We start from the raw sequence: 15,539 nt of genomic DNA, 5'->3' as shown, positions 1-15,539 counted from the left end.
ACTGGAAATGCCTTTTCGACTACGACACCACCTAGCGTGAAAAAGTACTACACCTCAGGTCCAAAAAATCCGCTTTCTAAAGCAAATATGCTGTCATGGTGTAATTATGATTGCATGAAAAAAATCTGTAGTATTTCCTTAAAAGTGTTATAGTTTCAAAAATGTGTCCAAAGCTGTAATATCATTGTCTATTAATGGAAAATAGTGAGAATAATTTGCATGAATGATAGCGATCGATGACCTAAATTCTCGACAATCATTTGCATATAGGATCGAACTTCTAGTTTAGATAACACTAAATAAAGGAATTGACAGGATTTAAGTATGTATAAGTAGGGTTGGTATGGGTACTAAATTTTGTCCTCGTGTACCCGAATTTAAGTATCCGATCCGTACCTAGATACTCGACATGTATTCCTACAGTATGTGAACTTATTCCTATGTGAACGTATCAACTTCGTGAGTTAGCTTAGTGGTACAATTTACCGATGTTGTTTGGGGCGATCTGCAGATGGAGCAAATTTCAATGTAATCATAATGAAATGTGAGAGATTTATTCTCCAATACTGCAAATGGCATTGGTATATCAATTTAATATCAATCGGTAACATCATACAATCGTAATGTAACAAGCTAACAGAGCCCTCAGAATGTCCGTGCCAGATGTTGTTTACCGCACATGCGCAACAGGAAGTACAAAAGAGTGACGTAGTCTTCATTCGGATAGCCTCTGGTGTTATCATATACAGCATACCGATAGTGAAAGTAAACATGTGCGCCATTCATGATCACTTCTCCGATCATGGGAAATAAGAATTGCAACAATGTTGCTTGTGAACATGTCGTTAGCAGATGAAGTGTCATCCTTTGTGAGTAAAATAGAACAAAAGAGTGCTATTTTGTACTTCTTGTTACTGAATTTTACGTTTACACAGACATCTAACACTCAGTATCAGTATGTTTCCTATTTTGACGGATGCCCGGCCGGGAAGCCTACACATGTTTCCTGCGTGTATTTTGACGGGTACCCGGGTACTTCCCCAACACGATCCGTGTGGCAATAATCAAGGCCTACAACATTCCATTCGTATTTGGACACAGAAACAGCAAAAATCGTAAGTGTTCATTTCGGTTTGCTTATACTTGTCTACAGTAAATAAATTACACATGAAGTGAACTTACGTGTCTCTGTGTATTTCTGCTAACGTATGTGATATAGATGTTTTATTTTATTACAAGAACAAGATCATTACTTTATATTTTGGAGCAGTTTCCTTTTCAAATTCGAAGTTGACAAAAATTAACTGCTAGCATTATTTTCTAATTTTATGACATACAATTTAATGCATTTAATTCAGTAGGTGTAACAGATTTAATTTGCCAAATTGTCCATATGGATACCGTGGTAATGGAGTGTCACATCACAAAACATAACGGTATGTAGGATTTTGTATAGTGTGTAACATACATGACAATGAATTAGCATATTGATGTAATCAATTAATATATAGCTACTGTTGTAGAGGAAAAGATATCACCTTCTGACTGGCTTTCAGTCAAAAGGTGATATGTTTTCCGCTACAACAGTAGCTAATCAATATAGAGATAAATTGTAGCGGGATTGGACTGGGTCGATCATCGGTGACCAGGTAGCTCAGTCGGTAGAACACTCGGCTAGTGTTCTGAGGGTCCCGGATTTGAATCCCGGTCTGGCCGCTACATTTTCTCCTCTCCTGTTACAAAATTGGCGCCCATCTAAATAACCCACGTTGGTGGTATTTGGAAGATTCTCATATGTCTTTGAGGGCGAAGACTTCGAGAAAGGAGGGAGGAGTGTAGCGGGATTGGGCTGGGTCGATCATCGGAGACCAGGTAGCTCAGTCGGTAGAGCACTCGGCTAGTGTTCTGAGGGTCCCGGGTTCGAATCGCGATCTGGCCGCTACATTTTCTCCTCTCCTGTTACACAATCATGCATACACAATACATTTGTACATAATATACATGTGTATATATGAAGTTTAAGAGACAAGTGTAATCACTAATAAGGCTAGATTTTATTAAGACAATTATTATCTCTGATTTAAAAACTGGAAACATGAGCTTAAAATATTGATAAAAATTAAAAATAAAAAGATTAAAAATGATGCTAATATATTAACTCAAATTACTTGTATACAAGACTCCACAACTGACTTGAACTTAACAAAATTCTTTAAGTTTATGTTAGAGAACTCTATAACTTTTTATTGAAAAACTTGTTAATATTTTGTTAAATTCTAAAATAACAGGACCCAATATTTGCTAGTCATCCACAGCAGACTCAAAATGTTGAAGAATTGAGATTATCAAGAAGCAGTGAAATAATACCGGGCATATATTAACTAGCTGCAATGGCAGATATATAAAGCTCTAGACAACTTTGTCGTCAGATCTAGGGTTACAATTCTGTCTAATTGACCGTAGTGTTGCAAAACATCTAATGATGAACATGACATAATTAGCGGACTGCAGGTTTCAAGTAAATTTGCAATTGAACAGATTTACGTTATGTAAAAACATATCAAAATGCATACGTTCAGATGGACATGTATCACTAAAGAGTAAAATAAAATTTCGATGGGACATTTGATCAGACAATGCGCCAAAACAACATTTTCTAGGGACATTGAGGCGAAAACAAAAATTAACATCAGCATGTATCATCAATGTTTTATTAGTCACTCATTAGTCAGTGTACTGTTGATTCAGCAAATAAGTAAATAATGCTAGCAGATGAATTTGTTAACTGATAATTTAACCAGAAACTGCTTCAAAATTTGAAGTAATATTAAACTTTTTTTTTCTTGTTGTAAAACAAAACATTGATTATTTGTATGTTAGCAGAAATACACAGACATGTTACCTAGTTCACTTCATGCGTCATTGTTTGTCAAATACAAAATCAGAAACATAAGTGGTATGTAGTTCATATACCGACCCAAAGACCAATTTATTTAATGTAGAAACAAAACGAAATGAACGCTTACGAATTTTACTGTTTCTGTCTCCAAATACGGAAGGGATGATGAAGATTACTAGCGTAATGAACGTGGTTGACTTGTTCAGGTGTTCTTCAGATAAAGTTACATGAATGTGATCGACCACATCGGGGGGATGCTAAAGAAATTGTCTCTGTCGCTTTCAAGCTGTTGAGTGAAAAGAATGGAAATTATCTCTCATAGATGATTTCGACCAGCAAGTACAGTATCAGATTTACATCTAGGTTCTAACGCAGGGAACTCCCTGAACAGTATCAGATTTTGCGTTATGACATCTTTGTTTACATCGGACCGCTTATACCATTGCTGAGTGTCACATGACAAGTCGCTTATTTAGATGAAAATCGCTTACACTCGAAAGCAGAACACGATATATAGTTACATTTACTTAAAAAAACGATAAACAAAACTCGATATTTCAATGCATTAGTGGTTTGTAATACGCGTCATATAACCTCTGTATACATTTGACAAATCAGCGGGTGGGGAACCAATAAAAAAAGACCTTACATCATCGTGTTTAGAAACCGGGGTCCGTCTCAAAAACCATAATATCTTACCGATGATCAATCAAAATGTCTAAGTATGTTTTTTGATGCGTCATTTATCCAACAAATGCGCGTATGGCACAGGGCGCGTGGCCTTTCCTATCACTGCACTTTGATTGGCTTTCCCAAATGATTTACGTGTGTTGTTTGTTTGATTAATTAACGTCCTATTAACAGCTATGGTCATGAAAGGACGGCTTCCTAATAACTATGTATGCGGTGTGTTGCGTGAATGTTGTGCGAGGTGGGTGTTTTGGGAGACTGCAGTAATTCATGTTGTGTCTTCTTGTATAGTGGAACTGTTGCCCTTTTTATAGTGCTATATCACTGAAGCATGCAACTGAAGACATAAAACAACACTCCCCACCCGGTCACATTATACTGACAACGTGCAAACCAGTCGTCCCACTCCCCTTATGCGGAACGCTAAGCAGGAGCAGAAACTACAACTTTTATAGACTTTGGTCTGTCTCGGCCAGGGGACAGAAACCAGAGCCTTCCTCACAGGGGCGAACGCTCATCTCAAGGCCAAAAGTGAGGCGTGCCAATGGAGGCATTAGGAAAGATAAAGTAAGTTAGGAAGAATAGAAAAGATAAGATCCTAAATTTAGTCGCCTTCTACGATCATGCAATAAGGGCAGCAGGTAAAATTCTAACGCCCTACCTGCAGGGCAAACAAAAAATTGGTTACTTGTTGTTGAAGATTTCATGTGTGTAAGGGGTACCAGTGGGGAAATCATTGCAAACAAATTATCATTAGATAAACCCAGAGAAGTTTGAATGTTTTTTCTGGTTGTTGGACATTACTCTCAGAAATCACATAAGGCGTCGCTACACGTACTGAATAGAAACATTGCTGGGAGCGCGTGGAGCATCTAGATATAGCCTAACTGGTACTGTACGCTAGATGGTCATGACCTACTTGTAAAAACTGTCCGTACATGGGAGATGCTGAAACAAAGTTAGGCTTTACTTAGGGGATATTTGTGGAACTGTATGCGCTAAAGTAAGTACAGTTTTAACCGAAAAGTTATGCTTGTATACTATGTATTTCACCAACTTGTCCAAGTACATGTAAATGTATATCAGTATAGTGTATATTTGACGAAAACTTGTTAGCATAAGGTAAAGGCCCTCTTCACATTATGAACAACTTTATTGAAATAAATAAAAGGTTAAGTTTCGTATCGAAGGTTGTATTATGTTCCTGGCGTCGTCATAATTGCAATGGGTTAGTTGACCATTTCTGCGCCACAAGGCAAAACTTCAATTTATTATATTATAATTGTTATAAAAAGATTTTTAATTTTTTTGTTTCGGAAAGGTAGCCTAGTGGCCCTTTCATGAATATCATAAAGTTGAATCTTTTACAATGAATGTGAAAGCATTTGAATTATCATTATTCAAAAATGAGAATAAGAACTATGGCAGCTACCCTAGGTAACTGTGAAAAGAACAATTTGTCAAGCTTTCCTATCATTGCTTCCTAATAAACAATACTGTATGGTAGCCTTCTTAGCTTTTTGGGAAGCTAACACTAGTTTTTTATGTCTACTCGTCTGAATACCTGCAAATTAAATTTCTTCACTTGCCTTAAGCTCTCAGTACTTTCAGTACTTTGATTTCATGAATGAGTTGTCACATATGGTCACATGTTTCATACCTGTTCCCCAATCGCGTAAAACGTAACCCTTGGGTAAATAGCGGTTCATTTATGGGGCCTCTTTAGGGGTAATGCCCTGTATATATTTATAAAATTTACCGTTGTAATGCATGTACAGTTAGAATGTAACCGCTAGTGCATTATCAAGCTAAGATTTGTTTCAATCAATCTATATTATGCTACCGGTCTATTCATACAGTTCTGTTGTATATATTTATAGATTTTTAATTTGTAAATTATTGTTCTGTATATGTTCTGGTAGTGGTATACACATACATATAAATATGTACATGTAGGTTTTAGCTTGTTCTTTAGATATATTTTGGAGGACACATACAGTATTATTTCTGGTCATAATAATAAATAGTGTTTGTATATTTATTACAACTGTACCTGGTTCATGTGTATATGACAAACTTTACAGAGTTGAAATGTACTGCAGCCATGTATCATTTATAATTATTCTGAATTTTTGTTGGAACTATATATAATGAATTTTGTATCTTTTTTGGAAAAATATTTGATGCTATTAAATGCATCAGTGACACATTCACAACTTATAAAAGGTTTTCCCTAAAATAAAAAAAAACCTATAGAAATAACCTACATTTATTCATTTATATAAATTTGAAATTGATCATTTCAATTTTTGACATATTCAACAAATATAAAAAATTGTTGGTTCTTTTTTTTCAGGCACCATGCATGCATAGTGACATGAATACAGCAAGTTGATCCATTGGACCTGTATACAAGTGTATGTATACATATACATACAATTAGCATCATATGAAGACTGAAGAATGTTGATTTGAGTGCTCTTGAAAGTAAACTTTACCAATATGGACCTAGAAGATCATGATCAGAACATTTAAACAGTTTTAATTTATTAAATGTTCCTTTCAACTGTAATCATTAAATAAAATTATGATGCTATACTTTTTCATTGTTTAACTTTGTAGAAATATTTGTTTATATTAGTCCTCTAGATCCAGTGATTATAATCTTGCATCCACATGCCTGCCCATTTGTTTGGCAGGGCTAGTGAGATAGCTTTTCAATTACTTTTAAAATATAAGGATTTTTTTTTACATATAGCAATATAGATACCATTGTCTTAGGATTTCTAAATTCTACTTTACAAGAGAGTAGACTCAGCATACAAATAAAACCAAAAAACTAGCAAGTTATCTGAAATGTTACAAATCTTTTTGTCTGAACCAAATTCCACATTTATTGTCTATGTGTAACTTGTACATAGAACATTTATGTATTTAAACTGTAGTAACAGTGATTACAAACACATAGACTAAAATGTAGTATGTAGTACTATGTACATACGTCTTTGATTTGAGTTCTAAACAAAAAAGTGGTACCTATTGGGAAGTTGTAACTTGGGCGGGGGGTGAAATACAGAAGAAATAGCTACACATGGAAGACAGAAAGATATACAGTACCATATGAATTCAAAGTTGCTCCAAAATCAATGAAACTAAATAACCAAAAAAAGCCATGTAAACCCCAAATATGCAATGACCAGATCAATGATAAAAAACCCTTCCACTTCCAGTTATCTGTAGCTATTTCTTCTATATTTCAACCCCCACCCAAGTTACAACTTCCCAACCTCATAATTCTTGTCTTTTAGCCCCCCCCCCCCCCCCCCCCAACACACACCATACCTGATTGTCCAGTGATTGATTGTCATGTTATTTCAGGTTCCTATTCAGGTATTATTCTTTAAAACCAAAAAGGGTATACACACTGTGTACTCTCAAAGGAGGGAACCGCTTCATTCAAAAATGGAATTTTCAATTTCATCTTAATTTTGAAATTTTCAATTCAATTCTTAATTACTGGACTATTAAAACAGTATAGAACCACTCGGCTACAGACAAAGTACTGTTGTACACATTTCTCTTAATTAGTTACTTTTCTCCCCACTCAATCATCTTTTTCGCCAGAGCACAAAAAAGAACAATAAACAACAGAAAAGGACAGTAATATACATGTAGGCCTATATGTTTTCTGGAAATATATATGATGTGTTAATTCTCACAGCATAGCCCTACATGAATGCGAAGAATTAAATATTATCAATGTTTGAGAGAATTTCCTAGTTGTAATTCTATAACAGCTACATGGTATGTACGTTTACATATACATTGTACAATACATATACATCATAAAAGTTTCTTTCCTTCCAGCTGGACATTCATGTCATCTCTCTCCAGAACTCAAATATTTTTTTACAAAAAAAAAAAACAGAGACATAGATAATTTAATTAAATTTCAGCAAAAAACTTCACGAATAATTGAACACATATATTGTACTTGTAAAATATCTATGTATGAGCTAATTTATTTTCACATCTTTGACAGCTACATGCATAGACCTTGTATGGAACGTTTTCGTGTGATTTTAAATGGGAAATTATGTTACGATTACTTGTATTTAACCTTCATGATTTGGTTGATTTGAAATACGACGATTGCGATGCTGCAATAATTGCCCCTTGTCAGGGCCCCATCTCTGCATCGGCGAATATTTGTGTCGATTTCCATGTCTAAAGATGCTTTTATCGAAAAATGATTACAAGGCATTGTCATTAATGTAAGAATACTTCATTTGCATCAAATGTATCATCTCAAAACAACAATTTACATACCGCATTAGTTGTTAATCACACGAAACGAAACCGACACGACTGGGAAACACATGTCCATGTTGACATTTCCACGCAGCCTCGTTTTGAAAGAGTTTGGCGAATTTATATTTAGAACTGTGCTAAATATACACGGGGCTTCCCTAAAATTTCAATGGTCAAAACTGGACACCGTAAGCAGAACTTGACCATCATTATGGTATGCAATGACTTTTGGAAGGCCAAAGAACGCATTTAGACTGGTTTCCTTTGCCCGACTATTCACTTTAATTTGTGCTATTTGAACTTAGTTTTAATGTAAAACTAATACGTTTATCACTTTTTTTAGGTGAGTTTATTTATATTACATAAAATAACAAATGTACACAGCCACCCAGATTATCCTTAATGAGTTGAGTCCTTCAAACCTCGGTCACTTGTTGTTTTATAGAAAAATAAACGTGACAAAAGGTAATACGAGTTGCCTCCCATATTCTGTATGTTGTCAGTTTCAAAATCGACCAGAAGACTACGAATTGTCAACGGCATGACTTTTTTGTTCATAATGAGCGCTACTGTCTAAATATTGCAATACCACGCTTTTCCACTTAATGTAAACAACTTGCTTTTACGTGAGCTTTATTTTGGCGTTTTTCGCGATCAGAGCAAATTCGCGAAAGTTTATCTCCGCAAATAAATATACACACAATATATTGGAAAGATAAATATGCGAATGTTAATTTTCGAACTTATTTTGAAATGGACCAATTTGAGTAGTTCTAGACAAAACATTCTTTACTACACTGTCACGGGCCAGAGTTCGGACAAAGACATCCGACCACGATATGTAATGGCGGACAGTACGCGAGGTTGAACATTTCACATACATTTCACTACAGTGGACTTTTCTGGCTTTTCTGTACATCAACGAGAACGTTTATTCCTCTAAAACACTTTATCTATTATGTTTGTTTGTTTTCAGGAATTTCTAACAATACAATGTTGTCCTCCTATTTTGTCCAACTGACCTACTATTATCTTAAGTCCTCGCATTGGTATGTTAATTTATGGATACTTGTGATATCCTATAGACAATCCGTTATGAGATATTCTAGATATTTTAGCAAACAGTCCTAAAAAGTGTCCTCAATCATAAAAAATCAACGTTTATCAGATGAGGTATAAAGAATCACGATATTCACTATCGCGAAACCAACACCGATAGAAATCGAAGAACTGCTCAGTGCCAAGAAATAGACCCATGTGAAACGATAAAATTCCGGTTGTATACATATAATTATCTCCCTAGCATAATGTAAAAGTTTGCACAATACTATTTACAAACAATATTGTGTGGAAGTGAAGGTATATGTGTGATTGAAAGTGCGTACGACGAATAAGTTTCCACCTGTGAGAGGACATATTTGTATTTTGTGGTTATGCTTGTTATAAAGATTCATTTCGAGAAAAAAGTACACGTATATTTTCAGGCTCTATCTCATGACATATAATAGCTGTTTGCTCATGAGTAAAAAACAAAATCTTTTCAAAATGCAGATTTTTACAGATTTAAAGAAAAAGATGGATATGGGTAAGCAAGGATTATAATACGCAACTTAATCCATTAAGCATCCATGGCGCCGCAATTCACTTATTTCGAAAAACAACACTTTTTATTTTACTAGACGTATCAAGTTAATGTATAATTGAGTGCGTTAATATTTCTTTTTACCATTTCTCGTGTATTCTCTGTACATAATTTGTTATCGTTTACTTTTAACTTGATCTTGTCAATGGTTATAATAAACTCTCAAAAACTTGACACGCCGTGTTTGTTGATGTGAAGCCAAATTGCTCTGCCATGACGCTGGTAAGAATTCGCGCACTGGATCCCGGGAGTAGCCATTTTAAAATAAAATAATTTAGTTCTTGGACAAAAAGCTGCACAATGATATATTTACATGTTCAATATGGTAGAATAAACTCGACTCAATGGGATCTTTGACATCTGAACATGACATGAACACAGAAAGATCTTATCTTTCAGATAGCATATAATTTGTAGCATACACCGAGGAACATTCACAAATATAAAATTTACATGTTCAATATGGTAGGTGTATAAACTCGACTCAATGTGATCTTTGACATCTGAACATGGTATGCTTTTATATAGCATATAATGTGTAGTATATCAAGGTACATTCCAATCTTCTACCAGGAACAAGAGAACAGGTATAAATGTATTACAGCTATGTGGCTGTTATATACACGGCACATTGTCTTGTAATTTACCATTTTGAGACATGCGCAAGTGATTTTATTATGCAGGTGATCTCTATACAGAGGTGGTCGACATGTTTTACTACACCGCAGAGAATATGCTACCTTCCTTTTATTGACTATGAGCGTTGCTCCATAAACACAATGAACCTCGCTTGCTGGAGTTATACACTAAATTAGACATTTTAAATTTTGTTACAATATTCTGATATAAATCATGGAGCGTTGTTCTGCTGCTAACCATCTAAGAATAAATATATTCAACAAACACTGACAAAATATAAGATACATATTTATAATTTTTATGCTGTTACATCAATTACATTCGTATAATGAAAGTAAAACAGGTTACAATAACATTTATGTAGAATAAGAAGGAGCGACATGCAAATGGAATATATTTTTCTCTTTACAAAATTGACTCAGATACAGATGTAGACATCAAAACGTCATTTTTTCTTTGAATACGTTTTGCTAATTTTTCTCAAAACCTGCTCTTAGCCTTGGCCATTTTTGCCGACATAGTGTTATTTTCATTTGGCCAATTTAACGGACGAAAAATATCCCAGTTATTTCGTATAAGTTTTGGAAATTCGCTCCTTTTGATATTGTCTAACAAAATAATAGTATTCATAGTTTCTTTTCCATCACGAAATGAATATTCATAAGTTAATCTCATAGTAAATGTTGTCCATTCTCGTTCTAAAGCAGCATAACTAAAAACAAATACAGTTTGACGTGATGAGTCTATAGCGTCCATGATGTTATCAGCAATGTCTCGGCCTGGCGTGAAATCTTTATCCTCACAGATAAATTCAATTTCATTCTTTTGCAACCAAGGTAATAGGTTGTTCTTCATCCAAGTAGAGTCTTCGTCGCAATAGGATATATAAATATCATTTTTGTTTTTCGAAGTTTCTATAGGATTGCGGCACATCACTCGTAACCACACACTACGTCGCCATGCCTCTCGAGTGAGGATACCAAATACAAAGAATATCACCGTAGTACTAACAGACACGATAAGCCATGTTTGAGACACACATTTATCCTTAAATAGATCAAAAGTTTCCAGAAAATCTCCCATCGTTACCTGGATTCCTTCTGTAGTCACACACAAAAGAGTTTCTTTTTTGTATATCACAGTGGTAGCCTCTATCCACGTAAGGAAATCCAAATTTTCACAGCTACACACAAATGGATTTTTTTTTTTCCTTTTCACAGCTACACACAAATGGATTTCCATGTAACGCAATTTGGAAATCGTTCGATCTGGCACTAATTTCATCAAGTAATATGTATTGTGGATAGGTTAGGGTACTAAGTAGATTATCACTGATGTCAATATTCTCTAAAACTGTTAAATTTTATAATAGCTGTGTAGGGAGATGATCCAAGAGATTTCCGGAAAGGTTCAAATACTTGAGAGATTCCTTTTGATCTACAAACAGTTGACTATTTAAAATCTGCAGTTTGTTTGCTGAAATATCGACGAAGGAAAGATTATTAAGTCCCTTGAATATAGCTGGTACGTTCGAACCTAGGATACTTCCGAGTCTACATTTCCTTGCAGTAAGTCTAGATAGGTTGGGAATTTCTGAAAACGCATTTGGATACACTTCTGAACAGTCGACTCCAGACATGTCTAATTCCTGCAAATGGACAAGACCTTTGATAACTACATAATCACATCTTGGATGGCGAACAGAATAACCCACATTCAACACTTTAAGTCCATTAGTTTCTATAGTAAAATTTGGAATTGACCCTGAAAATCCGCTATAAGAAATATCTATACTAGTAAGATTTTGTGGTAAGAAGCCGATTCGTTCTGGTATTAAAATGCTTCGTTTCCCGAAAGTTTTCGGATAACAATTTGTAGCGTACAAGTGAACTAATGAACGGAACAGCACTAACAGAGGAAGAGATTGTGGTAAATAGAACAAGTTTTCTGACATATCTAATTCCTCAATGCAGGTTTTAGTTGTCCATGCCGTCACGGCATCTGTACCTATGGTTGATATAGCGTTAGCGATCAGATGGATTTTTCTGGCACATATTGTGCCGAGGTTATACATATCTGATTCTCTTAGGTCAACACCTTTGGTAAATTTATATCGGAATCCATCAATTATCAATGACTCCATTGTTCGTCCTCTTATACCGTAAAGACCACCAAGTGCATCATGAAGAGTCACTCCGGTACCTGTACTTCTCAATGTTAACGTGGTAAGATCTCCGAAAGGAGAAAGGAAATTGGTTTGTAGTTTTCGAAAAGGCGCTATGATAATGAGTTCCTTTACATTTGATGTGGCGAGACCGTCGAATGATGAATTAAGTAGCGATACACCACCTGTTCCTCTTGAAGAAAGATGCAGTTTTCGTAAATTTGTTTGGTTAATTATCCGTTTCCCAAACTGAAAACCATCAAAAATATCCATCGAAAGATATTCAAGTTTTGAAATGGTTGACAAAGCCTGTTCTGGGTATAATTTTTTTATATGGAAGTTATTTCTTTGAATTTTTAATGTCTTAAGCTTTTTCAGAATTTCGAATACATTCATATCCATAGAGAATTGTTCTAATTTGTTGTCTGTGAGATAAAATTCCTGAATATTGGAGACGTTATCAAATGATCCAGATGTGATTCTTACAAGTTTGTTTCTTTGAAGATACAATATCTTTAACAGTGGAAGATCCGGAAATGAACCTCGTTCCAGAGAAGTAAACTTGTTGTTACTTAGATCCAAAACTGTCGTGTTTGTCGGCAAATTCTTGGGTACAGCAAGAAGACCACATCCGGAACATATCACGTGACTCTTTCCTTGAAGGTTTGATATTCTACAGCAAACAGGAACTGAATCTAAAATAAAATATATATCATTAATTGATTATATCTCAAACTAACGATCTTGTTTGATGACTATGCCATTTCAGAGATCACTTAAATACACCAAAGTGTGTTGCTCGTTGGAATGTATACAATTACAAAAAAAATATATGTTATATATCACCATACAAAATTTTTCATAAATAGATTTATTTAATACTTTTAATCATTCTATTTCTATTCCTGAAAAAAGCATAAAGGGAATGATTTGTGGGAGAAATTCCATCAATACATAGGTACATAGCATAACGCGCATTAAATTCAGTCAACAATAAAAAAAAACCCAATAAACGAAAGAAAAGACAAAAAAATCATTAAAAATACCTCAATTTAATTTTGTTATGCGAATGGGATTGAACAAGAATGTCTTGAATACAAAATTGAAGAAAATCCTTGATTTATTACGAATTGGCTAAACGAAAGCGTATGAGAAAAAATGTATCTGAATCGGCAACAAAGAGAAGGGTATTAAAATGGAATCGTTAGCATTTAGGGAATGAAAGTCAGAGATGACATGCAGCAAATGAAGAAACAGAAGCCGTATTTTAAGCTTGTCACCATTAAATTGCACCACATAGTGACAGACTAAATATATATTTGGTGTACTAGCGAGCGAATGTCAGTAACATGAAGTGTTGTAGACTTCGTTCTATTTTTAGAGTATTTTCTAGGTCAAACCAGGCAACGGTCCACATGTATTGTTCGCCGTATGTATTGAAAATGGTCTGAAGATTATACCAATGTACAAAATAAACTTTAAATCGTATTCTTTATATTTATTTGGGTGAAACCTATTTTTAACAATACGCATGGAACAAAATAATCTAGTTTTCTTACTAAAATAAAGATTTTCTTTTTAGATAATTAATGAATAAACAAGCTCAAAGGCAACACAGTTTCATAGTATGGCACTAACGCAAGTAAACATGATTAAAAGCTCAGTTGGTCGAAAATTCAAAGGGTGTTCTAATAATAGAAACGCTGACGAAATATTTATAAGACAGACGAATAAACAATCTATAATGTACTGGGTTATGCTATTACTTCAATAATGAATATGACTAATTACAACTTACCTGAACTTTGCCATACACTGGTAAACAAAACACAGGTTATGGTGAAGAATTCCTTGATATCCATTATACGCTGTGAAACATGAATCAAAGATGGCAGAAAAACCAACAGTGGAAACTTGTGTCAATAGGACTGTGTTGCATAAACTTGAAAGATGTCAATCTAACAAATAAACACGTGGACGGACTCAAGAGTCATACAATGGTGAAGGAAGTGTTTATATGGAATTTATTCACACCCGGAAGAAATATGAAGGTATGTAAGTGATCATACTTCGCCAGGTCTATTAACAGGGTACATTGGGACTTTTACGTAATATGGTTATGTATGTTACACATGTCATCACAAAATCTAATAATGTCAATAGTCATTTAATTCAACAGCTAATTCGGGTATCAGGGATTTAATATTTTGAGTACAACGTAGATATTATTTTGAATGCGCTTCATTAGAGAAGATTTTAAATACGTTTGTTATGTGGTCTGTGGACTGAACGCCGAATGTTTACCAGTGATGTATATGTTCCGCGTTATACATTTTTGTATTGTGTTATTTCAATCAAACCCAAGTAAGGGGTAAGGCTGGTCGATATATTTAGAACTCTAAAATTCGCTAGTTACGTTAGTACACCTAACAATTCTGTTTATGGAATATAAAATAATGTATCGTTTTACGTATGAAATATGATGTTAGTCATCTCCTAAAACTTCTGGTCCTAAATAACACAGTCATGAAGGGGAAACTTTCAAGGCGCAGTTGTTTTTGCCCAAGGTATTGAAAACAGGTGAACAGGTGTAACCTCAATCAATCGACAACAATAAATAAAGTCATTAAAATGTTTGGAGTTTAAAACACACTTGTAAGATATCCATATCTAATTAAAATTAAACTGAGTCATCGCAGAGGGAGGTTTGTTTATGTTTTACAAAATGTTTTATCATTTTAACAGCGTAGAATGTAAAATATTGACCACATATTCTCATTTAAATGTGAACATATCGATATCCTGAAAAATGTCACATAAATTTACGACAGTGACGTGGTTTAAATAGGACGGAGGGAAACGTAAACAATATTGGCTATTTTTCTTGTTCTTCGACCGTAAACACATTTGTCATAATCAAAACCTACCTAAAAGGACAGATAACTCTTTATGTACAAAGACGCGGGCTATATGACATGTAATCTCTATTAGAAACGCAGTAATTGGAGTATACTAGATCCATACAAGGGAGTAAAACTAAAATAATGCTACAGTTGGAGACAGTGAACTCGACTACAGTAAAGGACCCTTCAGATCTTATTTCGTACCCAATTGAAATGTATTTCGCGATCTAAAAAGATTTTTTTCAAATCTTGATAACATATCCAGATCAATATCAAATTATATATGAAAAT

The 15,539-nt window shown here is 34.5% G+C and overlaps 2 protein-coding genes across 2 annotated transcripts; both read right to left on the bottom strand.

The window, feature by feature from the left end:
• Positions 1-10,486: 10,486 nt before the first annotated feature.
• LOC138334533 (toll-like receptor 6) lies at positions 10,487-11,423 on the bottom strand. Its single transcript, XM_069283189.1, is given in 1 exon segment — positions 10,487-11,423. A coding segment is annotated over 1 exon segment (837 nt). The 3' UTR covers positions 10,487-10,586.
• Positions 11,407-14,370, bottom strand: LOC138335231 (toll-like receptor 3). Its single transcript, XM_069284220.1, has 2 exons — positions 14,144-14,370; positions 11,407-13,040 (listed from the first exon to the last, which is right to left on the bottom strand). Exons 1-2 carry the CDS (start codon positions 14,205-14,207, stop codon positions 11,545-11,547), a joined length of 1,560 nt encoding a protein of 519 aa, XP_069140321.1. The 5' UTR covers positions 14,208-14,370; the 3' UTR covers positions 11,407-11,544.
• Between the last annotated feature and the right edge of the window lie 1,169 nt (positions 14,371-15,539).

This window comes from Argopecten irradians, chromosome 11 (genome assembly GCF_041381155.1).
Source record: "Argopecten irradians isolate NY chromosome 11, Ai_NY, whole genome shotgun sequence".
NCBI lineage: Eukaryota > Metazoa > Mollusca > Bivalvia > Pectinida > Pectinidae > Argopecten > Argopecten irradians.
The sequence above is the reverse complement of the archived record's forward strand: the minus strand, read 5'-3'. Positions and strand labels throughout refer to the sequence as shown.